The following is a 23204-nucleotide window of genomic DNA, read 5'->3' as shown; positions in this document are numbered from 1 at the left end:
CAACAAATGTAACTAATGGTAGCAACTGATCTGTACCATAATTACGTCAGCATTTTATCATAGCACAAAGCAAATATCCCAATACTTAAAGTCGCAATGTCTCCATACAATAAATGGCCACAGTCATTCCCAGCACGTCAAGAACAAGTTCATGATGAAGAAGATGATGACGATGAAGAATACGATATTGAAGAAGATGATCATCCAGATGTTGTCCCCACTGGCGTAAAACAAGAACAAGATCAATCTGATAAAGCACGAGCTTCTCAAATGACTAATGCTACCCCGGTTCAAAAAAGACGTCGTGTTACACGTGCTTGCGATGAATGTATATTCTGGTTCTTGACTGTAGAAGTATAGTTCCTAAAATTTGTCCTAGGCCGAAGGAAGAAAATTAAGTGTGACGGAAAACAACCTTGTACTCACTGTACGGTCTATAGTTATGGTACTGATGCTTCTTCTTTTCGTGTCGAAATTATGTCTAATAGTCACAGAGTGCACATATGATCAGCCTTCAAATCGACGCAGAAATCCTGCTCCGTTTCATAGTCATCAGCTGAGTGCACAATTACAGCAATGCAATATCATCTTACAAGCACTTATTCCAGGCATCGATATTCAAAAACCAGGTTTTGACGCTACTCGGTTTGTAAATCAGTTGAAGCAAAATAACTCAAAGCTCATGTCTGATATTTCCTCGGCCGCAATATACGCTGCAAGCTCAAATCCCCAGCTTGCTGTATCTGTCTCTTCTACAAGCTTAGCGACTCCGTCTTTTGAAACTGCTTCTGGGACATTGCCAGATAGTACGTCGTCAACTTCAATAGCATCACCTTCAAACGACCACGATCCCACAATTGAGTCAATGATCGCGTCTCTTGGACGGCTTGACGTTGACGAAACCGGCCATTTTGACTACGTTGGTCATTCTTCCGGCAGACTTTTTCTGCAGCATGTTCGCGACCACTTTCTGAGTGACCACCCGGATGCCCAGTTAGATATCGGGTCGTCGTCTGTGTTTTCGAATAATTCTCCACAAGGCGGCTATAGTAGCGGTGGAAGCAGTGGTCCCAATATTGACTCGCCCGATTACAGTTATTATCAACAAATGGCGGAATTCAGACTTGTTTTACCATCAAAAGAAGTTGCAGAAGTTTTGATTGAGTCTGTCTGGGAACAGGCCTGTGTTGTGCTCAGATTTGGCCACAGACCTACATTCCAGCAACGATTGAACGATTTATACGCAACTGACCCTGACGATTATACGCCGTCGCAAGTCAGTTTTCTACCATTGGTTTATTGCTTTCTTGCAGTTGGTGTATTGTTTACACAAGAGGTTCAGACAGATCCGTCAATGGTTGGCGAAGGATACAAGTATTTTGTAGCAGCGCGAAAGATGATCGACATCACTGAAGCTCGCGACACTGATTCTATCCAGGTCATCATTTTGATGGTTATGTTTTTGCAAAACACGGCGCGCCTGTCAACGTGCTACTCTTACATTGGAATTGCACTTCGAGCCGCGTTGCGACTTGGACTTCATCGAAAGGTTGCTTATAGGTTCAATCCCGTCGAGGCGGAGGTGCGCAAACGAATTTTTTGGACGATTCGCAAAATGGATATTCACATATCTGCCATGTTGGGATTGCCACGTTGCATCGATGAGCATGATATTGACCAGGTTTTACCGCTAGAAATAGATGACGAGTACATTACTGAGGAAGCAATTTTACCTCATCCGACAGACACCCTCTCGTTGGTGACGGTTTCAAACCTGCACACCAAGCTGATGAACATTCTTTCAGAAGTTATTCGCGACGTGTATCCGATTAGCTCGACGATGGCTTCCGATGGCATATCGCCGCAACCGTCTGTAAGTTATGCCCGGGTTGTGGAACTAGAAAATGAATTGCAAAAGTGGCTTGACAGTTTGCCGTTTCAGCTTCGCCCTGGCGTTGAGCCGCCGCCAAAGTTTTTGCAGGCAAACAAGATGCTAAACCTAGCGTTTTGCTATGTTAAGATTATTTTGTATCGGCCATTTATTCACTACGTCGATCGAAAGTATAAGGAGAAGATGACTGATGAGCGGCCATATGCGTGTGCAGCGAACTGCATCTCTACGTCCAGGATTGTTGTTCATCTTGCGGACGAGTTGCTTCGGCGAGACATTTTGCGAGGCGCGCATCTGTTTGCGGTTTATACTATATTTTTTTCTACAGCAGTATTGATCTACTTTGTGCACGAGGACCCGCTGAACCCCAACGTAGATGAGTTCAGACGAGACGCGGAGCTTGGGCGGGGTGTGATTGAGAAGATGAAGAACAAGAGTGCGGCTGCGGCACGAGCATACGTGATGTTGTCTGGTTTGTTTGATTTGTTGAACAAAAGAATGTCAACGTCAGGTCGGATGCATGATGATCCTAAGCGCAAGCGCATGTTGTTTGATACTGCGGCAATGTCAGCGCCAACGTCGCCAACGTCTTCGTATCAGCTTGCGCGGAATGCGCATCGACCGATGAGAGCGATGCCGGCTTCTGCTCTCAGACAGTCGGAGCAGATGCTGCCACAAGAAACAGTGCCAACATCAGGATATCAGCTAGAGCCGTTGATGCAGACGAGAGATCTTGGGCAGTCTGTTAGCGGTTTAGGTAGGGCGAGCACGTTTCCTATGATGAACGAGCAGCAGGATGGGTCTTCGATGAACCAGAATTCTTGTATGCCGCAGATGTCCTACGACGATTTGTACACGATGCCGTCGACGAGTTTCACAGAGTCGTTGTCGACTCCTCAGACCAACCCTCGTGGCTTGGACATGTCTACGATGGCTAACGCGACGTCGTCTAACATTGACACAATGTTATATTTCCCTGACTTGGGGTCTGGTGCAAACGATAACGACAGCAGCTTTGCCAGTTTGATGAATAACAGTCAAGACCATGGCACGATCCCAGTGTGCGATGCTAACGCTGGCAGCGATCTAAACATGATAGCGTATTCCAATGGTCCGATAGACAATTTTGAGGCTCAATTGTTTGACAGATTTTTGCCATCGTATTTGTATCCTGAGCAAGAGTCGCCTTCGAGTGTCATGTCATCACAGGTTTGATTAAAGAGTGAATGTACAGTTGTAATATACCTGTATTGTATGAAGTTGTTTCTGTTGCTACAAGATTTAGCTTGTATAATGAATACAGATAAGCTATAGGTTCCAATGGTTGATCTTGACGGTAGTTACAACGAAGATCCGCAATACAAGACCATTGCGTATGGCACAACGCGACCCAGGTGGTTATGTTAAATGCTACGATCGTACGCGGTTTGAACAATCCTTTTTGCGCCAATGCATTGAGCCAATGCATCCTCCAGTAAATACTTGTATCTACTTCTTTCTGTGATGCTTTTTTGACTCATTCGACTTGGTCATATTGTACATAATTATAATACATTCTATAATACATCGTTGCGATTCACTAAGCCTCCTCGTCAGAGCTGGGCTCGCTCGGCGAACCACCATCGTCGTCTTCTTCATCAACCTCAAAGTTCTCGTCTTCTTCGTCATCATCGTCCTCATCGACAGCAGAATGAACGTCTTTGGTCAGGACTTGATCGTTCCATTGCTGTTCGGCTTTGATCAGTTCGCCGCCAGACGTATCTTGACCCCGCTGCTTGAGTGCTCGCTTCGCGCGGTGTTCTTCCGCCATACTGCGGTCCGACAGGCCCCAGAGTTTGACATATGCATCGATTTCTGCGAAGCTTGCCTGGTCAATCATGCTGAATTCGACAGGGTCCATGCCGACAACCGTGATTGTCAAGTTGAATGTGTTTCTTGTAATTGAAGAGTACGAAATAGCATCGATCGAATCCTGGACCGCGAACCAGACCGGTTTTTTGAAACCAAACATGACACCGGAGGGCAGAAAGAACAAGAAGCCGTCCTTGGTTCCACGATGGGCGTCTGCGAAAAACGCAGTTGAGTCATCGAGACGTGGGATGTGGAGAGAATTGAAAACTTTCATGATTGCGTCTGATGGATCGCCAGAAGGGTGACTCGAACCGCTGAATGTTGACGCTGAATCTGGAATGACAAAGACAATGGCATCTGACTTTGTTGGATCACCTGGAGTCGTGTCTGGTATTAGTACGAATAAAAATGATTTGACTGCGCGGCCGGGGGTAGATAAATGCATGTATCCTTGGAGTGAAGCAACATCAGTTGAATACACGATTGACGCAGGATCAGGAGGTTTTGCAGCAGATGTGTACGATTGCTGGACCAGCATGATCCCACTTGGGTATACAGCTAGAGACAATTTCTTCCGCTGAGGAACAAAAAATGACAACGCAGGAAGTAAAAGCAAGGGAGGAGAAGCAGGGATCGGTATATTAACAGAAGCCGATACATCAGGCTGTTTCCGTTTGCTTGTGGATGTGAGATGTGAAACTAGACTTTTGAAGATCGGTAGTGCATCTGGATGTGCTGATATATAAGACTCAATATTTACGCGTATTGACGGGTCACTGAGGGTGTCCAGAAACGCAAGATTTGCCATTGCCGTTGTTTTTAATGTGTGTGTGCAACCCCAGGACGCGGTCGAGATGAGACATACGTTGATGAAATTAAGGTTTAACCTTGAACGTTAAACTGCGATGTAATAGCATATTTGGTAAACTTTAACAGTAAACTGGCTGGGAGCGTTTACGGCCGTTGTCATGCAGCTGCGTCTTTTGGGGGGTTGCTGCAACCATCACGATAGCACGGATTCTTCTTTATAACTATTGAAATTTTGTTAGCGACTATCTTATACAAGAATAGGACTAGAGTGCGGAGTAGAAGTTCTTTTTGTTGGTAGAATCGGGACTTAGTGGAGTTCCAGCCAAACTACAGATTCTGTTTTTGATAGAGTGTGATACAAAAAAAAGAATAATCACTGGGCACAGTATTATGAAGACTTCATTAAGCATTATATGGGCTGCACTCGGTGTTTCGTTTGTGACATTTGGTGAAACATCATATGCAGCCGGAGTACCTCCTGCGGTAGGTACTACAGTCAAAGTCAAAGAAAACAAGGTAGACCGAGTGGATAGTGAAGACGGATTACCAGGATGTACTGCTATATCCCCATTAACTGGAAATTTTTTCGATCTGAGGGCATTAACTCGATCAAGGAATCTTGAAGAGTGCGTTTAAAAGTCTGTGAATAAGAAGTCTGGCTAATTCAATATATAGAACTGATTTTCACGCGAAGGGGTATGATTACGGACATAACTTTACGATGAACATCTGCGCGCCAATTGTAACCGTACCAGGAGTGGTTCAAGGCGTGGCAAATCCGGACAATGTGTCGGCTTATTACACCACAGACTCAGGCGAGATCATATCAATAGGACAGTCAATGTCGCAACCCAAATTCAGAGGACGACGATTAGTGCTGGAGTACACCGACGGATCACCGTGTGAGGGCAGTTCGACAATGCGCAAATCCACACTCATCACGATGGCATGTGATCGTGAGCTCATTTCCGAGCTGGCACTCAATTTTGTCGGGCAGCTGAATAACTGCGCATACTTTTTTGAAGCACGGACGCCGCACGCATGTGCTAAAGCCGGATCAAAAGGCGGAGGCGCAGACACACTTGGTCCATTTGGCATGTTTGCTTTGATTGTAGGTGTAATGGTGCTAGTTTACGTTTTGGCGGTGTCTCGACGACGAGTACCATATGTTCATTCCTGTGTCAATGGAGTTTTTGGATGGGCACGGCGGATACTTGGAATGAACAGTGACATGTCAATTCCACGAAGCGAGAAATTCTCGTACGGCGCAAAGTGAGACCGGATGGATTAAGACATAAGAGAAACAGAATTTGAACTTTTAAGGTTTCATTATATTAGATAATGCTTCGACCGATACCCGAGCCGCACTGATTAACCCTTATTTTGCAATCAAGGGTTTTACTAGTCACCGTTGTAAAGCGCAGTCACGCCCCATCTTTGCTCAGTCGAAGCAATTCTCTAAACATTCATGTTTTTCTCTCTCTCTCTCTCTCTCCCTCACAGTGTATACTCACATGTATTATTCGTTATGTATAATAATAATGATAAAATACCCTCATTAAAATAAAAGTGAAATAATATGAAATAAAAGTAAAAAGAACTAAATTAAACGCAAAAATCATACGATGCCTTTGTTTTGCATGTGATGCGCCAGTAACGATTGCCACTTGTGCCTTATCTATCACTAACACTGAAGACATCGGATTACGCTTGTGCGTTCAAAAGAAAGAAAATTTTTTGCTTTTTTGAGTTCATTTGACTGTTTTTGGGGTATAAAGCGCACCTCACTCGCTCCGCTTTCACTTTTTCTTCTTTTTTCTTCTTTGTCTACTCACACCCGAAATCACTGCATTTCCATCTGAGTATTTTTATTTTATTTTCAAATAAAGAATATAAAGCAACTTAATCAAAATGGTACGTTATTATTATATATTATATAATTTATTATTGTACTTTTGGATTATGATGGTTACAGTTGTAATAACTGGTCATTGTCTGATCGATTCATTTATATGAACAATACTAACGTCTTTGAAGGGAAAAGAGAAGCTTCACGTTAATGTCGTCGTTATCGGCCACGTCGATTCCGGCAAGTCTACCACTACCGGTCACTTGATCTACAAGTGTGGTGGTATTGATAAGCGTACCATCGAGAAATTCGAGAAGGAAGCTGCCGAACTCGGAAAGGGTTCCTTTAAGTACGCCTGGGTTTTGGACAAGTTGAAAGCTGAGCGTGAGCGTGGTATCACCATCGATATTGCTCTCTGGAAGTTCGAGACTCCAAGATACTACGTCACTGTCATTGATGCCCCTGGACATCGTGATTTCATCAAGAACATGATCACTGGTACCTCCCAGGCTGACTGTGCCATTCTTATCATTGCCGCTGGTACTGGTGAGTTCGAGGCTGGTATTTCCAAGGATGGTCAGACTCGTGAGCACGCTCTTCTTGCTTTCACTCTCGGAGTTCGTCAGATCATCGTTGCCATCAACAAGATGGACACTACCAAGTGGTCTGAGGCCCGTTTCGAGGAGATTGTCAAGGAGACCTCCAACTTCATTAAGAAGGTTGGTTACAATCCTAAGACTGTTCCTTTCGTTCCTATCTCTGGATGGAACGGTGACAACATGATCGAGCCCTCCGACAACTGCCCCTGGTACAAGGGATGGCAGAAGGAGACCAAGGCTGGTGTTTCCAAGGGAAAGACCCTTCTTGAGGCTATCGATGCTATTGAGCCTCCTTCCCGTCCTAGCGACAAGCCTCTCCGTCTTCCTCTCCAGGATGTCTACAAGATCGGTGGTATCGGAACGGTGCCAGTTGGTCGTGTCGAGACTGGTGTCATCAAGGCTGGTATGGTCGTCACCTTTGCCCCTGCCGGTGTCACCACTGAAGTTAAGTCCGTTGAGATGCACCACGAACAGCTCGTTGAGGGTCTCCCCGGTGACAATGTTGGATTCAACGTCAAGAACGTCTCCGTCAAGGAAATCCGTCGTGGAAACGTTTGTGGTGACTCCAAGAACGATCCTCCTAAGGGTGCTGACTCTTTCAACGCCCAGGTTATTGTTCTTAACCATCCTGGCCAGATTGGTGCTGGATACGCTCCAGTTCTTGACTGCCACACTGCTCACATTGCTTGCAAGTTCGACACTCTTCTCGAGAAGATTGACCGTCGTACCGGTAAGAAGATGGAAGAGAACCCCAAGTTCCTTAAATCTGGCGATGCTGCTATCGTCAAATTCATTCCTTCCAAGCCTATGTGTGTTGAGGCTTTCACTGAGTACCCTCCTCTCGGTCGTTTCGCTGTCCGTGACATGAGACAGACCGTTGCTGTCGGTGTTATCAAGTCTGTCGAGAAGTCCGACAAGGCTGGTGCCGGTAAGGTCACCAAGGCTGCCATCAAGGCCTCCAAGAAATAAAAGGTGTTGGTGTCATTCTTCGCGACTCATGTTTTTAATGATTTGAAAGTGATGGTTGCACTTTGTGCATTTATTTAATAAACAATTATCTTTCAATATTTTCAACGTATATGTATTAGTTTAGTTGTTTTCTTCATCTTCATCGTCTTCATCCTCGTCTTCATGTTCGTCGTCATCGTCGTCATCGTCGTCATCGTCGTCATCGTCGTCATCATCGTCGCCGTTGTCGTCTCGAGTCAACGCAGCCAGTTTCGCCTTTTTGCTTCTCCTGCTTGTGCTATCATTGTTTTGGTCAATTTCTGAAATGGCTCTCAGCGTACGGTCAGCATCAACTATGGTATCCGGGTCCATTTCGTCCAAATTCTCCTTTGCATCCTTCAACGCAGCAACAAGCATGCCCCTGAGCTCGGCTGTAGCACGCGATCCGTAAATGCTAACTGCAAAATCAATTATCGACTCTTCGGACAGTTCCACCTTTGCTCGCGGCCCAACGATGTACACCCAATCCTCATCATCAGCTCCAAAGGTCTCGCCTTTTTCTCTCTCAAGATACATGTCTTTGACCATTCGTCTGAGCAAATCGTCTGTGGTGCCATTTGCAAGTGGTGTAGTGTGTTTAAGTCCTATAGTAGCGAGATTATTTAGCAGCGAAACAGACGCGATCTTGCCGCCTGACAGTAGTACAATGCTGCACACTACTGTAACAAGACCATTGTAGATTTGGCCGTCATCGTCTCGTGGTTTTAAGACGTCAAGTTTCCTAAATTCTGCTGGTAAATTCGAGACCAAGACGTATGCTTTGTTTTGATTGGCAGCTTTGACCTTCGGCATGCCGCGCTTTTTGCCGCCTCGGACAGGGACGTTACGGCTCGGTAACTCAACCAGCTTCATGCCCAGTGTGGCCATAAGTCTGTCTTGGGCTTTAATAAACACGGCATTAAATATACCACGTTGATTCGTCTCAATTACTGTAAAACTGTTACCTTAATGCCATTACACCCACATAAAAAACTTTCGCACCTTTATCTGTAATCGTACTTCGGCGAATGACTGTTCGTGTATATTCGCTTGAAAGCACAATATGCATAAGTTTCTTGACCATTCTTTTAATCTCATTCTGCTCCGCGTTATCATCATCACCTTCTTGCTCATTGTCTTCGTTGTCTTCGTTATCAGCTTCCTCCATTATCGTGGACTCAGGCTCAGGCTCAGGCTCTTCGCGTCTTCTCCTTCGTCGCGGTTGAGCCTCACTGTAGGAAAAGTCATCTTCATCCTCCGCTGATCGCTCTGCACGCTATAATGTTATACTTATACATTAAGTTCATATTAAACAGTACTTACACGTCGTCGTACTGCTGGCATGTCTGTGCAGTTTGTTTGTGTGCACCTGATTTGAGAAAGACGCGACTGTCCAAACATTTGCTTAAGACGCGTTTCCCCATTAATATACCCTAACCCACAATATACTGGTTGCCGCAGCAACAGTCAAATTGCAGTGGTGTTGGTATATTGCCGTATTAGGCAACTTGCCCGGCTATGATCAACAGCCGGCGCCTCGTCGCAACACATCCGGCGCCTACACAACTTCGTCATCTCAAAACTTTTCGCTCTTCTTCACATTTTTATTTACAGCTAACAGCAACATACAAGTATAATGGCTGGAACAGATGCGGTACCCTCGGTGCCGCTCTCGTTTTCTAACAATTTTTGGGTATACGCGGGTATATATAGCATTTGATACCGCCGGGCTAACCAAAAAAGGGTATGGAAGGAAGAGGTATTACGGTTCTTTTTCAACGTATGCGTGAGGCAAAACAGACTTGTGAAGAAGTCAAAGCTTTTTACAAAGAACGGTAAGAGAATTCAGATATCAGATAATGCGTATTGACATAAATTAGAATCGCAATCGAAGAAGAATACGCTAAGCGAATGATTGCTCTTGCTCGTAAGCCATTGGGTTCTGGTGAACTTGGGGGTTTGCGTTCATCGCTTGACACAATCAGATCAGAGACTGAGCAGATGGGCAAGTCTCATCAAAGCACGGCGATGCAGATTCGAACCGAACTCGAAGAACCGCTCGCGACTGCAGCCGCTGGAATGCGTGAGCGCCGAAAAGTTGTTCAGGTCACGCTAGAGAAGCTCGCGAAAGCAAAAGCAAGCCAGGAAGTTGCTGTTGCGAAGAACAGAGACCGGTTCGAGAATGATTGTCACAAGATCAGCGGATATCTTGCTCAGCAAAACATGGTAACTGGTCGCGAACTTGAGCGTAACAACGCGAAGCTTGAAAGGGCAGATATTGCGGTGGCTGCATCACGACGTGAATATCAGACTTCGCTCAGAATCTTGGCTGAGACCACCGAGAAGTGGAATAGGGAATGGAAAAGCGGTTGCGACGTGCGTTTTCTAAGAGCATATAGAGTACAGTACTGATGTGTTTTAGAAATTCCAAGATCTTGAGGAAGAGCGTATTGATTACCTGAAGAGCAACTTATGGGCATACACCAACATTGTCTCTACTGTCTGTGTTGGAGACGACGAGCTTTGTGAAAACATTCGTTTGTCACTTGAAAACTGTGAAACCGACACTGACATTTTGACTTTCATCAAAGATCGCGGAACTGGTCAAGAGATTCCTATTGCGCCAAAGTTCATCAACTTTATGGACGGCTCAAGTGGATTCTCGCATGATCATGAAAACTACACTGTCGCTCAGTTTTCTCGGCACGGAAACCCGCAATTCAAGACCAGCACTGCGCAATCTGACACGCCTGTTAGCAACAATCCTGCTGAAGAATGGCATGAAGCAACGAACCAGATCGATGACATGTTGGCTTCGCTTTCGGTGAGCAGGAAGCAGCCAGAGAGTCGCAGTGAGTCTAGACATCAAACACACACGCAACGTGTGGAAGAATCACCGACGAAGTTGACACATCACCCGCTTGACTCTGTTGTGCTGTACCCTGATGAAACTCTGTCTAGTGCTCACAGCTCTCCTCGGCATCGTCCCATTAGTCCCTATGCGGAATCCATTGCGTCCAATCCTACAACAATCTCGTCCAGTTCTGATAATGACCTTGAAACTGAGGTAGTCAAGCCAATTAAAGCCACAAGTGCTCCAAAGGATTCGCCTGACATAACTCCCAAAAAGGAGCAAAGCAGTGGTGGGTGGACGTCGCCTTTTAGACGCAAGAGTCGCTCAGACGTACAGACCGGCTGGATCGCAGATGCAGAGTCTCCTCAAGCTGGGATATCGTCTGTCTATGGCAGCAAGCGTTCCAACGCTACCGAGAGAGCTGCGTCTACTAGATCAACTCCTGGCTCTCATAGCAAGAGCGGGTCGCAATATTCGTTCATGCAGAATGATGATGCAGACAAGTTGGGCCCACGTGCAGCAAAAGTCGTTAGCATCGGTCCAAACACATTCGAGGTCAGTCCGTCTCAAAAATCACACCGCTCGAAGTCGAGTTTGTCTGGGGATGTCCGTCCAGTAAATGATCCGATTGCAGCTGCGTTGGCGAAATTGAAAAATCCTGCCGGAGATCAGGTGGCGGAAGACAAGTACCATGGTATTGGATCCAAACCAGCGAACCGAACAAACAGCGGACGCAGGGTACCATCGTACTCTGCACCATCCAGTCCACAGCGCACATATATCGACCCGCCGCCAGTGCACAATGGTCCACCGATTCGTCAACCCGATTTTGGAAGACCAAAATCGGCGCACATGAATGTCCCTCCATTGATGCTCTCGGGTGGTGAAACGAATGAGTTTGCGGCTGATACGAGGGATGCGTACAATAAATATGCCCAGAGATCGCAATCGCGTCAGCAGTCTGGCAGCCCTGTGCGCCGACCGGTAAGTCGCCAGAATGTAATGGCGCATGAGGATCAGGAACCAGTCCGCCGCAGCCCGCAGCAATACGGATCGTCTCCAGCAGAACGTCAATCTACAAGACAGCACCGTGTGCAGTCTGGAGCCGATGACACAGCCTATTACGAATCGGCGTCACCAAATCCTCGTCGACGAGATCCAGCGGTGAGCGTTCAATCAAGACCTCGGTCTACATATGGGTATCCTCCTGAACAACAGCAACAGCAACAGCAACAATCTAGAAGCAAGTCACGACCTAGGTCTGGTGCGAGTCCTGCACATTATCCGGAACGCGGATATCCTGGTGAGCGTGCGCCGGCGTTGTACGATCGGCAGAAGAGCAAGTCTGCGCTTGACTTGCGTCGTCCACAGGATGTCGACTTACCTACTCATGCGAGGGATGGTCGAGCGGTTGTTTCGTATGCCCGCGCTTTGTACGACTACAAAGCCTCGATCCCTGAAGAAGTGAGTTTCCGCAAGGGAGATATTTTACTTGTCCTGCTTGTTCAAGAAGATGGATGGTGGGAAGCTGAGGTGTTTGGACCTCGGAGCCGGCCGCAGTACGGTCTTGCGCCGGGCAATTTCTGTCAAATGCTGTGAAAACATTTTTTCTTTTAGTTTATGATCACGCTCATTTTGTGCACTTTGTTTATTTTCGTCGCTCATTAATGTTGTTTTATGTGATTTAGTCTGGGTTGACCATTTTGGATATACTATTAGGTGAATACTGGTACTAACAATGTCCTGCAGTAGAAGTCTTTAAATGCAATAATTTCTTTATCCGCCTTGTTTACTGCGTAGAATATTAATTAGCACATGTACAATGTTATCAAAAAAAAAATCAATGACCAGGCATTTGCAGCCGAACTCCTTCCCGTGTATCTTCCGAATGTGCTGTAGTAGCCACGTCCAGCGCAGCGTGCTCGTCAGTGTACTGCGACAATCCTACCTCGCCCTCCCCGCTGATATTATTGTTATTATCGTCTTCCTCCTCGTTCTCGTGTTCGCTTTTGTGGCTCGCAACGTGGATCGACGCCTTGGCTGCCGCTTCCGCGAGCGCAGACGACGTCCGGCGCTGCCGCGCGTGCTCAACGTCGACCACGTACCGTTTTTGGCTTTCACACTCGTCGGGCGGTGTGTCTTCTTGCACGTCTTCGGCCATCTTCACGATCCGCGCGACAAGGTACTGTTTTCCGGCGAGATTGTGCGGGTCGCTCTCGTCATGCCGGAGAAAACAGTTCGGCGCGCCGTCGTTGAAAGCGGCCCAGACGTGGTTTGCGTCGTCGACCTTGCTTGACGTGGGCAGAAATAATGCCAGGTCGCCTGGTTTGAATCTAAGTCTGTCAGTGGTTGTTAAGTGCGAGTCAGATGAACATACGATTTATACGCGATCTTGTCTGTGGCCTCTCGTTTTGCACGGCGTGCCTTCTCGCGATATAACCGTGCCATCTTGTTCCATTTACCGGCAATAAACTCCGCATCCCTGACCCGATCACGAATGACCTGTGAAAGCTCGTCATGATCAAGCGTAACCGCAGACGTGAACTTGGCGTATAATTCTGCCTCGACCGAATCTTCACCACCGTCATCTTCCACGTCATCATCGTCGTCATGAGCTACGTCAGTCCAATATAGAACATCAATATCCGGAATTGACGTCTCACGCTCGGCGGGCTCTTCGACTGCGCCAGCAGAGTCGCGCGGAAGAAGCTTGTAGACCGGGTCGTCTGTGATTGCAGTAGAAAACGTCATCTTGTCAGACGATGTGTAAACAATACCCAACGCCTGCATCAGTTGCCGTGATCGTCTATACGAAGTGTACAATCTCTGTGTCAGATCTTTAGCCCGATCGGTCCGAGCCGTGAGCAACAGGTTGACCCTGGCTGATTCGTCCCGCTCAAGCTTGAGCGTATCGCGCAGGCTGCGAATCTCAGTATCAAGTTCTATCTTTATGTTCTCAAGATCCATCTCGCGCTTGCTCTGCAGAGCCAGTTCGTGCTCAAGATTAGCAATAATCAAATCCTTATCGTCATGCTCCATATTTGCGGCTTCCTCGTCTTCCATTGCGTATATCCGCGCCTTGAGCGACGAGATTTCTTCATTAAGTGATTTGCGCTCACGCTGAAACTCGGACTCTTGTTGCGACAAATTTGCTAGCAGGTCTTGCTTGACGACTTCAATATCTTGCAGATTAGCTTCATACTCTTGCATCTGTTTCTGTTGTTTTTCCATCTGCAACTTGACTTGTTGCATCTCAACTGCACCAGGAGCAATCGCATGCTCAATCGGCGCAGAGTGCTGGCTTACAAACGTACTTGGTGGCGGAGCACGATACTGCTGGTGCAATAAATCTTCAAGTCGCCGGACTCGAGACTCATACGACCGCACTTTATCCTGCAGCTTCTGGTTCTCTGCCACAAGCGCGTGATCGGTTGTGCTCTCCGCGACCAATTCGCGCGTGTCCGTGTCTGTGAACCTGCGTGGAATATTGGTGTCAACATTGTCGAGCTGGTCAAACATTTCCTTCACTTCAGTCGCAACGTCATGTAAGTTTTGCTTGCGCAAAACACCAATATACGCCAGCACGTCATCGCGAGACACAACAATGTCATCCCGCGACACCAAGTTCAACTCAACCGACGCAATTGACATTGATCCTGTTATAGACGCAGTCACAGATGCCGATGCTGTGATTGACGCTGACGCCAAAAACGGAAACCGCTTGACCCATTTCTGGCGTCGTTTGACTTCTGTATCACGAAACGCGGCAAAATCCTCAGCTATGTGAGAAGATAATGTCTTGACATTGGACGTCCACTCTTGTCGCCGAACAGATTCGACTAGCAGAGCACCGTATGTAAGCGGTAATGTGTGCATATGTTTGAGAGCAGCTAGCGCGGTCGAAGACTGTTCGAGCTCATGTTCAACTGACGCAATGTCAGGTCTAATTGGCGACGCGCGAGACTGAACCTGTGAAAGCGTATAGAGATGTTTAAGCGAAGCAATTTGAATTGTGACCTTGTGGCCTTGTGCAGTACGGTTAAGTTCCCATAAATCAGACAAGGCTGAGGCAAGACCGGGGAGGTACTCGCGTTGATGAAGCGATGCCATACGAAGAATTGACCGCATGCTTGCAGGCGTATTTGGTAAATCAGACACGTACTCTGCATCGTTTCTAATCTTGTGAGCTATCGCACGGATATCTTCGAGAATAGCGGGCGAATTGGCAGAATCTGGAGTGTCTTTGGCAATTGATGCAGCCCAGTCTGAAATGTCATGCCGTAAATTGTCTGCGTCTGCTGCTACAGTGTCAGACACAAACTTGATGTCGCGGACACGGTCACGAGTATTTTTGGGATCAATGTCTTGTGGTGACGGTAAAGCCGATTGATCGAGCCATGAAGCAAGCGTGCCACCTCCGAAAGTGGGCAAGACAGACAGTGACTGAAGACGGCCAAGTGAAAGTTGCCAGTCAGTTGAGGTTGAATCATGAGTGATAGACGCTGCCTGATTAAGAACGTCATTAAATGAAGTCTGAATACTTTGCAGATGGTTGGTCAAATGCGCCATAGCAACATCTACTGCTCTAGTAATGACAGCAACTTCAGCCAAAGTAGACAGTAAAGATGTATGCAGTACGTCAGCACGAGCAAGTAAAGCAGAAGACCACTGAGCACGAGATACAAAGAGGTCTACTAGTTCGACCTGAGTGGGTTTCAGTGCAGTTATAGAAGGGAACGGCTGTAGATTAAGCGGTAATAGTGGATTCGATGAGACAGGTGGTGTCGAGCCAGGATTAGCAAGAAACAGTCTATCAAACAGGTACAGTTCTGACTCCAGAGGCAAATTCGGCATACGCAGTTGAGTTGCTCTTGAAGTCATGATGATTTGACGGGACGAAGGAATAGACAGCGGCGAAGCCAAAGCCTGCTTTAGCTCCGCCAGACTTTTGGGATGTTAATTACGAACAAAACAAGATATAAAAACAAACTCACCTTAAGAAAGCATCGGGATTTATATCGGCAGGTTTGCCAGAGTGTGCGTTATATACGCGGACCATTCTTAGCTGCTACTGCTGCTAAGAATATTGACGATAATTGCTCGATTATGATGTATCCAATAAATCAGTACAATACCCTTGTTATCAATGATGTCAGCAATTTGAGTACAAGACCCTTTAATTAGTATGTTCTGAAAATCATAGAGTATAACCCCCGTTGTTGTGTTTCGGTGTTTTCCTAAGGCACGCGCTAGGAATGTGTGATGAGCCGCACATTGATGCTACTCATAGTTAAGGCTGTCGCCCGCCTTCGCGGTCTTTCTCCTTTCTCCTCTTTACTACTGCCTATCGTTACTACTGCTAACTATACTCTCCGCACTGACGAGCCTCACCACCTTATAACAATCTCACACCTATTATTTATCAACAACACTCAATTCTCAACACCAAACCTATTTTATAATTAATAATGCCAAAGGAAGCAAAAGTCAGAAAGGCAAAGGCCGGTGGCAGAAGAAAGAAGGATCCTAATGCTCCAAAGCGATCCCTTTCTGCTTATATGTTCTTTGCTAATGAGCAACGTGAGACTGTTCGCTCTGAGAATCCTGGAATCGCGTTTGGTATAGAAAATATTGTTTGTTTACGCGTCTTTTTATGCTAAATGGTCATAGGACAAGTTGGAAAGGTCCTTGGTGAGCGATGGAAGGCGTTGAACTCAAAGGAGAAGATCGTACGTGTTTTATTGTTTACTTTTTGTTATTCTGTTTACTAATCTTCTCTTCTAGCCTTATGAGACGCGTGCTGCTCAAGATAAGAAGCGTTACGAAGAAGAAAAGGCTGCTTATCTCGCGTCTGGTGGTGCCAATGAGTTTGAAGAAGAGGACTAAGTCCTCCAGGTGTACTTGTAATTCTCGTGTGTTTCTCCTTATTTTAAGTGTATTTCTAGCGTGTACGTGTTTTTATATAATTTATTGTTTGAATCTATTTCTCTTCTCTACTATTTACATCCATGTAAACAATCTTAAATCACTCAATCTTATCGACTGAAGCCTCAAATTTGTCGCGCTTGAACCTCCAAACAAGATCATCGGGCTCAACTCCAGCAAGCTCAGCAACTTCCTTTAGAGGTCCATCGTCTTTAACTTGCTCAAAGTACCTTCGTTCCCATTCAATTCCAGCCTCTTCCTCTTGCTTTCGGAGCTCGCGTTGCTCATTCTCAATCTTACTCTTCTCCACATGGATAGTGTCGTAATCCACAATCTCAACCGCCTTTGCAACCTTATCCCATGCCCTCCGACTTTCGTACTCCGATTGCTCCTCAATTGGCTTTAATATTAATGGCTCCACCTTATGCTCGCTCGCGTCATAAAACAAGCTCTCGTTTTTTTTCTTCTCTTTGGAAGCAATCATGCTCTTTCCTGACCATTGTCCAGAAATTGTATATGCGTAATCTGTCTCGTTTGGTCGATACACTTTAGCCTTAAAGGTGTTCTTCTTTCCACTGAAGTAACCTTTGCCAGAATATTCAAATGACGCTTTAAATCCATTCGACGCAGTGATCGACGTGCTTTGCTCCAGTTCAACATATGGCGCTCCATAAAATAGGCCTTCAATGTGTAGTGATGGTAACGTGATATAGTAATACTCATCAAACTTCTTCAAATACAGTAAAGCATGTCCTACCTGTCGTACGTTCAAACTCATACTCGCAAAACTAGCTTTTTGACCATTATAACCCTGCAGCTCAACACCGTATACATCATTATAGACCGCGTATCCAGTCACAGGCGGATGATGAGAGACCTGTTCGCTGACGAGCACAGTCGTGCCTTCGTCCTCAGTCTCCCATTTGCCTACAAACAGCTCACCTAGAAATGGATTTAAAGGTTTCTTCTCAGATCCGAGCGCTTCGTTTCGCGACGTATATGATCCCTTTAATGTCGCAATAAACCACCGCACAACTGCCAGCATCCGTTCTTCCTGATCTATAATCATAGAAGGAGCCACAAACATGCTCGGCATCTCTCCCCAAAACCGCGAATATTCTACCAACGATGTGCCAGACAAAATGAATGGTGGAGCCTAGCTTGTAAGCACTGCTTATAGTCCTTAATTACACTGTAGAACTCACTGTGATCGACGAAATGTCACCTTTCGAAGACGCCAATGACTTCAAAAATGTCATCCATGGTCCCTTTTGAGTCTATAGAGTCAGTCTGATATCTATTAGCTAACCCTATCAAGTATACCGCAGGAACAGACGACTCTGTAATATCGTTCTCAGTCATTTCACCTTTCTTACGCTGTGTTTGGAGTGCTTATAAAAATCGTCAGCGTTTGGATCGACTTAAACTTCTGGGGCCGACACCGAGAGTTGACGTCACCCAACCCTTACCACTATTTCTCTTTTGACTTTGCTTTGATTCAAGCTATATACGTTCATATACAAGTAAGTATGCATAGCGTGACTGTCTGAGCACTTCAGATGTCGTACACTCCCACGTTTTACTGTCACTGATCTGCCACCAGTCTTTGGCTTGTGACTTATGTGATTTTTGTACATTCTCCAGCGTTGATTCTGGGGCATTCAAAGCTGGTTTCCGTTTGAAACACTCGTAGTGTCCTGCAGAGTGTGTACCTTTGTGTCGGACAAGAGCCACAAGTTTGTAATCTTTACTTCGGATGTCAGTCTCAAGTGCGACAGAAAGCGCCGTGTAGAGTGTTAATTGCTCCGGATATGACACCCGACAACTATTTCTCGTGGCTCCAGCATTATAAATAGATCGACTTAAATGTAGAATCAAGACGTCTGGCAAAACAGCAAGCCCTGTGGACCGGAAAATAGTGGACGTAACGGATTTGGGAAGACGAGCCTCAATATCAAAAGGCAATTCATCTGTCGGATCCAGTTCGAGTAGCTTCGATTTTTCCGGTTCTGTAGTTCGAGACGCAAGTGCACGAAGCCGGCAAGACTGACAACCATAGTCAGATATTCGTTCTGTCCCTAAAACAGACGATAGGCACGACTGTAAATCAGTGGATGAAGTTTGTGGAACAGGAAGTGTCAAGACGATGAAATCTGTAGACCGAGCGGGCAGTACTGCACGGCACCTCTCGCACATTATTTTGTCAATAGTCTTGCCTTTGAATGGCACGTCCACAGTAGTATCAGGTTCCTCCTTGTCCTTACTTGACAACTTACTCCTTGCAGCCACCGACTCGGTGTTTTCGGCGTCAACTGTTTCCAATATCAAATGTAACAATTCATGTGCATCATGCTGAGACCGTGTAATACGAGAATTGTATACTTTCTCCAGTACATGTAAGAATGGCCATGGTGAAATAGACCTGCTTTCTGTTATAGTACGGTTTAGTTCGTCGAGTATAGTTTTTAATGCTGAAGTAAGATTTCGTCCTTCATAATGACGATTCAAAAACGTGTTCAATCTTTTACTTGCTGATAACGCCTATATAGTTATAAATATTTAACACAGCAATTGTAAACTAATAGCCAGACCTGTAAAACAGAGTTAGCGAAACAGTCATTTGCACGATTATAGAGCCCAACAGTGTGTCTGGTCTCTGACTCTGCTAAATTGTACGAAGATAACGATGGCACAAACACATAAAGCACTACTGAGGCTACTACAAGTGCGAGTACTGTTAGGTGAGTATGATCTGAAATCATTGTGCTCCACAAAACTGGGTAAGTTAAGGTTCCAGTATATCTGTTAGTGGCCCAAGCATGCAGTATATAATATACGTATCTACCTCATCATACGTAAACTACATCACGACATCATAAAATTTTCTGGCATCGTGTGCTCACCTGAAAAAGTTAACAAATTCATTGCACTCGAACCAATCACTTACGATCGACATATATTTTCTTACTTTCGATCTTCGTTTGAATCTTCAATTGCTCTAAATCTGATCTCCTTTTGATCTAAGTTTTCTTCTCAACAGCAGATCTCGACCTCAGTTCGCTTTCTGTCACAGTCAAAACACGATCTCCCTTCGATTTTGCTCCCCTCGATTAACTCGATAGTTTTAAATCAGATGGCCGACGTACAATCACATCCTCACAGATCGTCAAGAGGTGGATACCACTCTTCCCGTGGGAGATCGTCATACCCACGTGGTTCCAGACCAGCCCCTCAAGATTTACAGCCTGGAAGTCAGCAGAGTGTGCCAACGACTTCTGACGAAACGATGGCACAACTTAAAAAAGAATACCCAGGTGCTCTAGCTTCTCTCATTGAACTTTTTCCTGACTGGACTGAAGAAGATCTTTTATACTTACTGTCTGAAACGTCTGGTGATCTTGAAATTGCAGTCGGAAGGATCACTGAAGGTCTGAATTTTCGATTTCTTTTCAATTCGACGTTCAATGGCTAACTATTTAAATAGGATTGGCAAGCCAATGGGGCGAAGTCAAAAAGAAATCAAAGGAACGATCGAAATCAAAAGGTCCATTTCTACAGACTTCTGATGCTACTCGTTCAGTCCCAGCTACTCGCGGCAGATCTAGAGGAGGTTTGGAATCCCGAGGTCGGGGCAGGGGTGATCGTGGTAGAAGTCGTGCAAAGCCGAGCGGTATGTTCTATTTATGTCGGTAATTCTCAAAGTTTGCTAATTTCTATTCTTAAAAGGCCGTTCAGCCGACGACGAATCCAGTTTCACTCCAGCTTTTCCTACTGGTGGTGAAATAACGCCAGTTGCGAACGCATCCACTGCTACAGCCGCTTGGGCCGAAGAGCCTTCTACATCAGCTCCGGTATATAATGAAGATGGCGCAGCAGCAGCAGCAGCTACTACAAATGGTACGGCTTGGGGAGAGCCGGAGCCCGCACTCGATAGTTTTGCACTTACAGAGCCGGCACAACCAGCACCAGCGCCAGCACCGGCCGCGACGGTCATATCAACTGTCATTACACCTGGCACCAAGATGTCATGGGCTTCAATTGCTAAGCCTAAGCCAGAACCTGTTTCAGCACCAGCAGCTGTTACCAAGGGGCCCGTTGCAGCATTAGCCGAACCAGAAGAAACTGCAGTGGCGGAAGAACCTGAATGGCAGCAATCCGAGCCAGTGTGGGATGAAATTCCTGCTTCGGCAGCTCAACAGTTGGCAGAGGCATATAAGGGACAACAGCAACAACAAGCTTGGGGCACTGCTGGTCAGGGAGCACCATTGACAAGTGAGAACGTGCAGCAGGTTGCAAATGACGCACCGCCGCCACCATCGTCGTCTATTGTGTCTAATATTGACTCTGTCTCGACCACGCCTATGTCTAAGCTCCCATTGGGACTGAAGAGTACTGGTCCTGCACTACGATCGCCGGCCTACTCGCGTATGCTTCATCAAGATGCACCTGTTGTTATGCCGGGTTCTGTACAAGCTCAGGTTGAGCGTGCTGGTCTGCAGTTTGGCAGTTTGAACTTGTCTGAGATTGCCGCAGAAGAGGAGGCTTATGAGCCCGTGCAGGAAGAATCTGTCTACGTTGAACCTGAGCAAGCGCAACAAACACAGCAAGCGCAGCAAGAACAGCAGTCTCAACAACAACAACAACAACAACAACAACAACAACAACAACAACAACAACAACAACAACAACAGCAGCAACAGCAAGGTCTATCTGGGTTTAGCCAGCCAATGCCCGCAGGTTTGCAACAGAGATATATGGGTCAGCAAATGCAGGCTCAGCAGAAAGCGTTTGAGCCTTTCTCTCAAGGGCAATATCCTGGATATCCTGCTCAGACTCACATGCCTGTCATTGGAGGATACCCCAGCGAGTATCCACCTTACGGAGCCGACTTACAGCGTCAGGGATACAACTACTACGCAAACCCATACCAGCAGCCTGCAGTCTCTTCCTCCGGTGACGCTCTTCCACGAACCGGATCGACAGCGCTTGAGCAACTGACTCCATCTTCAACTTCAACTCAACCGACCCGATTTGGCGTCGCATCTGAACAGTCCCAGACTTCGCCTGCACCGACCGCTTCTCCAGGCATTCCTGCGCAACAGCACACTCAATACGGTGGTATGCATCCATACTATCTCTCGCCAGCTTATCAGGCATACTACATGAACAATCTCAACTCTTATCAAGGCTATTACGGTCACCAGCAACAACAGCCTCAGCCACCTGCGCAGCAGCAACAGCAACAGCAGTACCCTAAGAGCGCGTATGGTCAGCAGCAACAGCAGCAACAGTCACCTTTCTATGGTGACCACTATGCACGATCCCAGCAGCCGCAGCAGATGCAGCCTGGCCAGCAGCAGCAATCTGTTTCTGCACTTGGCGGAATCCCAGACTTCTTGCAGCGGGATGACAAGCAGGCGCGTCCGACGTCGACTTCGGGCCAAGCTCAAGGCCAGTCGAATGGTCAGCAGCAGCCATCTCAGCAGGGTACGCCGCAGCAGCAACAACAGCAGATGCCTCCTCAGGGTATGCCCCAGAACGGCTACGGCGGCTTTTCAGGCTACGCTCCTTACCAACGTCAGGGAGGCTGGAGTGGCTACTCGCACTAGTTTCGACAAATTCGCTGTATAAAACCTGTTGCAATCTAGATTTTAGTAGCAACTTGAAAAAATAAATGTGTAGTGAAAACATTAATGCTTGGCTGCGTATAGTTGAAAGTTTAAAGTGTTCTAAAACTATGACTACAACTTGTAATTGAAGCTATTACCATACAGATGTTTCTTATCACTAATTATTTTGAAATTTCCATCATGTTTTTTTTATACTTTGAAAGCTTTAATAATGCGTCAACACTGTCAGTACCAAAGCCCACACCAACAGGCACTTTGATGTAGATATAAACTGTTGTAAATATTCAATAGGTAACGTCTTAAATTACGCGTAATTAATACTACGAAAAAATGTACAGACTAAAACTACTAGCAATTGAGGAAGGCAGTAGACAGTCCCGATATATAATATATTCTATACTGTACCTTATTTGAATAAGCGGGAGCACATTTGGAGAAGGAGTATTAACAGGCTCATCTGCCCCAGACTTTGTTCACGTATTTCAACAACTTACCAGTGCTTCTGTTTGACCAAACTCGGATAGTTAAAGCTTTTTAAAACCAGCGCGTATCTTTGAGTATGAACTAGTTCTTGTCCAGCTTCATCTACCCCGGAAGGGCTCCAAGTCATTTCTGCTCTGGTCTATCAACGCACAATTTGTTAGACGTCAACAGCTGGCCTGCATTGACGGTTCAAATGTCTTGAAGTATAGGGTCTTATTGTGACCCAACTCAAGTTATTAGAGCTTTATATTTAAGTTGACAGTAGTTGATCGAACTGCCAAGATCTGGGGTACAATACGGCACTTCCCGTCACGACTGGTATCGA

At 46.1% G+C, this 23204-nt stretch overlaps 11 protein-coding genes across 11 annotated transcripts; 6 read left to right on the top strand and 5 right to left on the bottom strand.

Moving 5' to 3' along the window:
- Window positions 1-96: 96 nt before the first annotated feature.
- V1512DRAFT_205149 (fungal-specific transcription factor domain-containing protein) lies at window positions 97-3106 on the top strand (the record flags this gene model as incomplete). The annotated part of the gene is made up of 3 exons (XM_066913348.1): window positions 97-328; window positions 380-445; window positions 495-3106. 3 exons carry the CDS (start codon window positions 97-99, stop codon window positions 3104-3106), a joined length of 2910 nt encoding a protein of 969 aa, XP_066772478.1.
- Window positions 3107-3334: 228 nt separating this feature from the next.
- Window positions 3335-4664, bottom strand: V1512DRAFT_259979 (uncharacterized protein). Its single transcript, XM_066915749.1, has one exon. It carries the CDS (start codon window positions 4548-4550, stop codon window positions 3471-3473), a length of 1080 nt encoding a protein of 359 aa, XP_066772477.1. The 5' UTR covers window positions 4551-4664; the 3' UTR covers window positions 3335-3470.
- Window positions 4665-4700: 36 nt separating this feature from the next.
- V1512DRAFT_259977 (mannose-6-phosphate receptor binding domain-containing protein) lies at window positions 4701-6122 on the top strand. The gene is made up of 2 exons (XM_066915748.1): window positions 4701-5178; window positions 5228-6122. Exons 1-2 carry the CDS (start codon window positions 4943-4945, stop codon window positions 5826-5828), a joined length of 837 nt encoding a protein of 278 aa, XP_066772476.1. The 5' UTR covers window positions 4701-4942; the 3' UTR covers window positions 5829-6122.
- Window positions 6123-6341: 219 nt separating this feature from the next.
- Window positions 6342-8185, top strand: V1512DRAFT_259973 (translation elongation factor EF-1 alpha). The gene is made up of 2 exons (XM_066915747.1): window positions 6342-6466; window positions 6590-8185. Exons 1-2 carry the CDS (start codon window positions 6464-6466, stop codon window positions 7967-7969), a joined length of 1383 nt encoding a protein of 460 aa, XP_066772475.1. The 5' UTR covers window positions 6342-6463; the 3' UTR covers window positions 7970-8185.
- V1512DRAFT_285685 (MAGE family-domain-containing protein) lies at window positions 7989-9364 on the bottom strand. The gene is made up of 3 exons (XM_066918062.1): window positions 9311-9364; window positions 8990-9263; window positions 7989-8937 (listed from the first exon to the last, which is right to left on the bottom strand). The coding sequence occupies exons 1-3, from the start codon at window positions 9329-9331 to the stop codon at window positions 8090-8092; spliced, it is 1143 nt and encodes a 380-aa protein (XP_066772474.1). The 5' UTR covers window positions 9332-9364; the 3' UTR covers window positions 7989-8089.
- A 158-nt stretch (window positions 9365-9522) lies between these two features.
- Window positions 9523-12617, top strand: V1512DRAFT_259970 (uncharacterized protein). Its single transcript, XM_066915746.1, has 4 exons — window positions 9523-9680; window positions 9731-9822; window positions 9868-10363; window positions 10410-12617. Exons 1-4 carry the CDS (start codon window positions 9624-9626, stop codon window positions 12438-12440), a joined length of 2676 nt encoding a protein of 891 aa, XP_066772473.1. The 5' UTR covers window positions 9523-9623; the 3' UTR covers window positions 12441-12617.
- Window positions 12530-16269, bottom strand: V1512DRAFT_259969 (autophagy-related protein 11-domain-containing protein). The gene is made up of 4 exons (XM_066915745.1): window positions 16233-16269; window positions 15836-16181; window positions 13219-15786; window positions 12530-13174 (listed from the first exon to the last, which is right to left on the bottom strand). Exons 2-4 carry the CDS (start codon window positions 15898-15900, stop codon window positions 12682-12684), a joined length of 3126 nt encoding a protein of 1041 aa, XP_066772472.1. The 5' UTR covers window positions 15901-16181; window positions 16233-16269; the 3' UTR covers window positions 12530-12681.
- Window positions 16099-16842, top strand: V1512DRAFT_259968 (high mobility group box domain-containing protein). Its single transcript, XM_066915744.1, has 3 exons — window positions 16099-16460; window positions 16512-16570; window positions 16626-16842. The coding sequence occupies exons 1-3, from the start codon at window positions 16310-16312 to the stop codon at window positions 16725-16727; spliced, it is 312 nt and encodes a 103-aa protein (XP_066772471.1). The 5' UTR covers window positions 16099-16309; the 3' UTR covers window positions 16728-16842.
- Window positions 16843-16866: 24 nt separating this feature from the next.
- V1512DRAFT_204560 (uncharacterized protein) lies at window positions 16867-18025 on the bottom strand (the record flags this gene model as incomplete). Its single annotated transcript, XM_066913331.1, has 2 exons — window positions 16867-17922; window positions 17972-18025. The coding sequence occupies 2 exons, from the start codon at window positions 18023-18025 to the stop codon at window positions 16867-16869; spliced, it is 1110 nt and encodes a 369-aa protein (XP_066772470.1).
- A 244-nt stretch (window positions 18026-18269) lies between these two features.
- V1512DRAFT_205236 (uncharacterized protein) lies at window positions 18270-19528 on the bottom strand (the record flags this gene model as incomplete). Its single annotated transcript, XM_066913351.1, has 2 exons — window positions 18270-19307; window positions 19358-19528. The coding sequence occupies 2 exons, from the start codon at window positions 19526-19528 to the stop codon at window positions 18270-18272; spliced, it is 1209 nt and encodes a 402-aa protein (XP_066772469.1).
- Window positions 19529-19655: 127 nt separating this feature from the next.
- On the top strand, window positions 19656-22597 carry V1512DRAFT_117662 (uncharacterized protein). Its single transcript, XM_066912919.1, has 3 exons — window positions 19656-20194; window positions 20251-20436; window positions 20493-22597. Exons 1-3 carry the CDS (start codon window positions 19900-19902, stop codon window positions 22373-22375), a joined length of 2364 nt encoding a protein of 787 aa, XP_066772468.1. The 5' UTR covers window positions 19656-19899; the 3' UTR covers window positions 22376-22597.
- Window positions 22598-23204: the final 607 nt, after the last annotated feature.

The sequence above is a fragment of the Lipomyces arxii genome, assembly GCF_038497795.1.
Source record: "Lipomyces arxii strain Phaff 12-163 unplaced genomic scaffold V1512scaffold_4, whole genome shotgun sequence".
Lineage (NCBI taxonomy): Eukaryota > Fungi > Ascomycota > Lipomycetes > Lipomycetales > Lipomycetaceae > Lipomyces > Lipomyces arxii.
This window is presented reverse-complemented; position numbering and strand designations above follow the sequence as displayed.

Excerpts from the sequence above, each read along its gene's own strand:
- V1512DRAFT_259979 (XM_066915749.1), bottom strand. The coding sequence starts at position 4,550 with ATGGCAAATCTTGCGTTTCTGGACACCCTCAGTGACCCGTCAATACGC.
- V1512DRAFT_259977 (XM_066915748.1), top strand. The coding sequence starts at position 4,943 with ATGAAGACTTCATTAAGCATTATATGGGCTGCACTCGGTGTTTCGTTT. Across the intron at positions 5,179-5,227 it reads CGATCAAGGAATCTTGAAGA|AACTGATTTTCACGCGAAGG; the intron begins GTGCGTTTAAAA and ends TTCAATATATAG.
- V1512DRAFT_285685 (XM_066918062.1), bottom strand. The coding sequence starts at position 9,331 with ATGCCAGCAGTACGACGACGT. Across the intron at positions 9,264-9,310 it reads TGCCAGCAGTACGACGACGT|CGTGCAGAGCGATCAGCGGA; the intron begins GTAAGTACTGTT and ends ATAACATTATAG. Across the intron at positions 8,938-8,989 it reads AAGTACGATTACAGATAAAG|TAATTGAGACGAATCAACGT; the intron begins GTGCGAAAGTTT and ends ACAGTTTTACAG.
- V1512DRAFT_259970 (XM_066915746.1), top strand. The coding sequence starts at position 9,624 with ATGGCTGGAACAGATGCGGTACCCTCGGTGCCGCTCTCGTTTTCTAAC. Across the intron at positions 9,681-9,730 it reads CGTTTTCTAACAATTTTTGG|GGTATGGAAGGAAGAGGTAT; the intron begins GTATACGCGGGT and ends TAACCAAAAAAG. Across the intron at positions 9,823-9,867 it reads AAAGCTTTTTACAAAGAACG|AATCGCAATCGAAGAAGAAT; the intron begins GTAAGAGAATTC and ends GACATAAATTAG.
- V1512DRAFT_259969 (XM_066915745.1), bottom strand. The coding sequence starts at position 15,900 with ATGGTCCGCGTATATAACGCACACTCTGGCAAACCTGCCGATATAAAT. Across the intron at positions 15,787-15,835 it reads AATCCCGATGCTTTCTTAAG|TCTGGCGGAGCTAAAGCAGG; the intron begins GTGAGTTTGTTT and ends ACATCCCAAAAG. Across the intron at positions 13,175-13,218 it reads GACAAGATCGCGTATAAATC|ATTCAAACCAGGCGACCTGG; the intron begins GTATGTTCATCT and ends TGACAGACTTAG.
- V1512DRAFT_259968 (XM_066915744.1), top strand. The coding sequence starts at position 16,310 with ATGCCAAAGGAAGCAAAAGTCAGAAAGGCAAAGGCCGGTGGCAGAAGA. Across the intron at positions 16,461-16,511 it reads GAATCCTGGAATCGCGTTTG|GACAAGTTGGAAAGGTCCTT; the intron begins GTATAGAAAATA and ends AAATGGTCATAG. Across the intron at positions 16,571-16,625 it reads TGAACTCAAAGGAGAAGATC|CCTTATGAGACGCGTGCTGC; the intron begins GTACGTGTTTTA and ends CTTCTCTTCTAG.
- V1512DRAFT_117662 (XM_066912919.1), top strand. The coding sequence starts at position 19,900 with ATGGCCGACGTACAATCACATCCTCACAGATCGTCAAGAGGTGGATAC. Across the intron at positions 20,195-20,250 it reads AGTCGGAAGGATCACTGAAG|GATTGGCAAGCCAATGGGGC; the intron begins GTCTGAATTTTC and ends CTATTTAAATAG. Across the intron at positions 20,437-20,492 it reads AAGTCGTGCAAAGCCGAGCG|GCCGTTCAGCCGACGACGAA; the intron begins GTATGTTCTATT and ends TATTCTTAAAAG.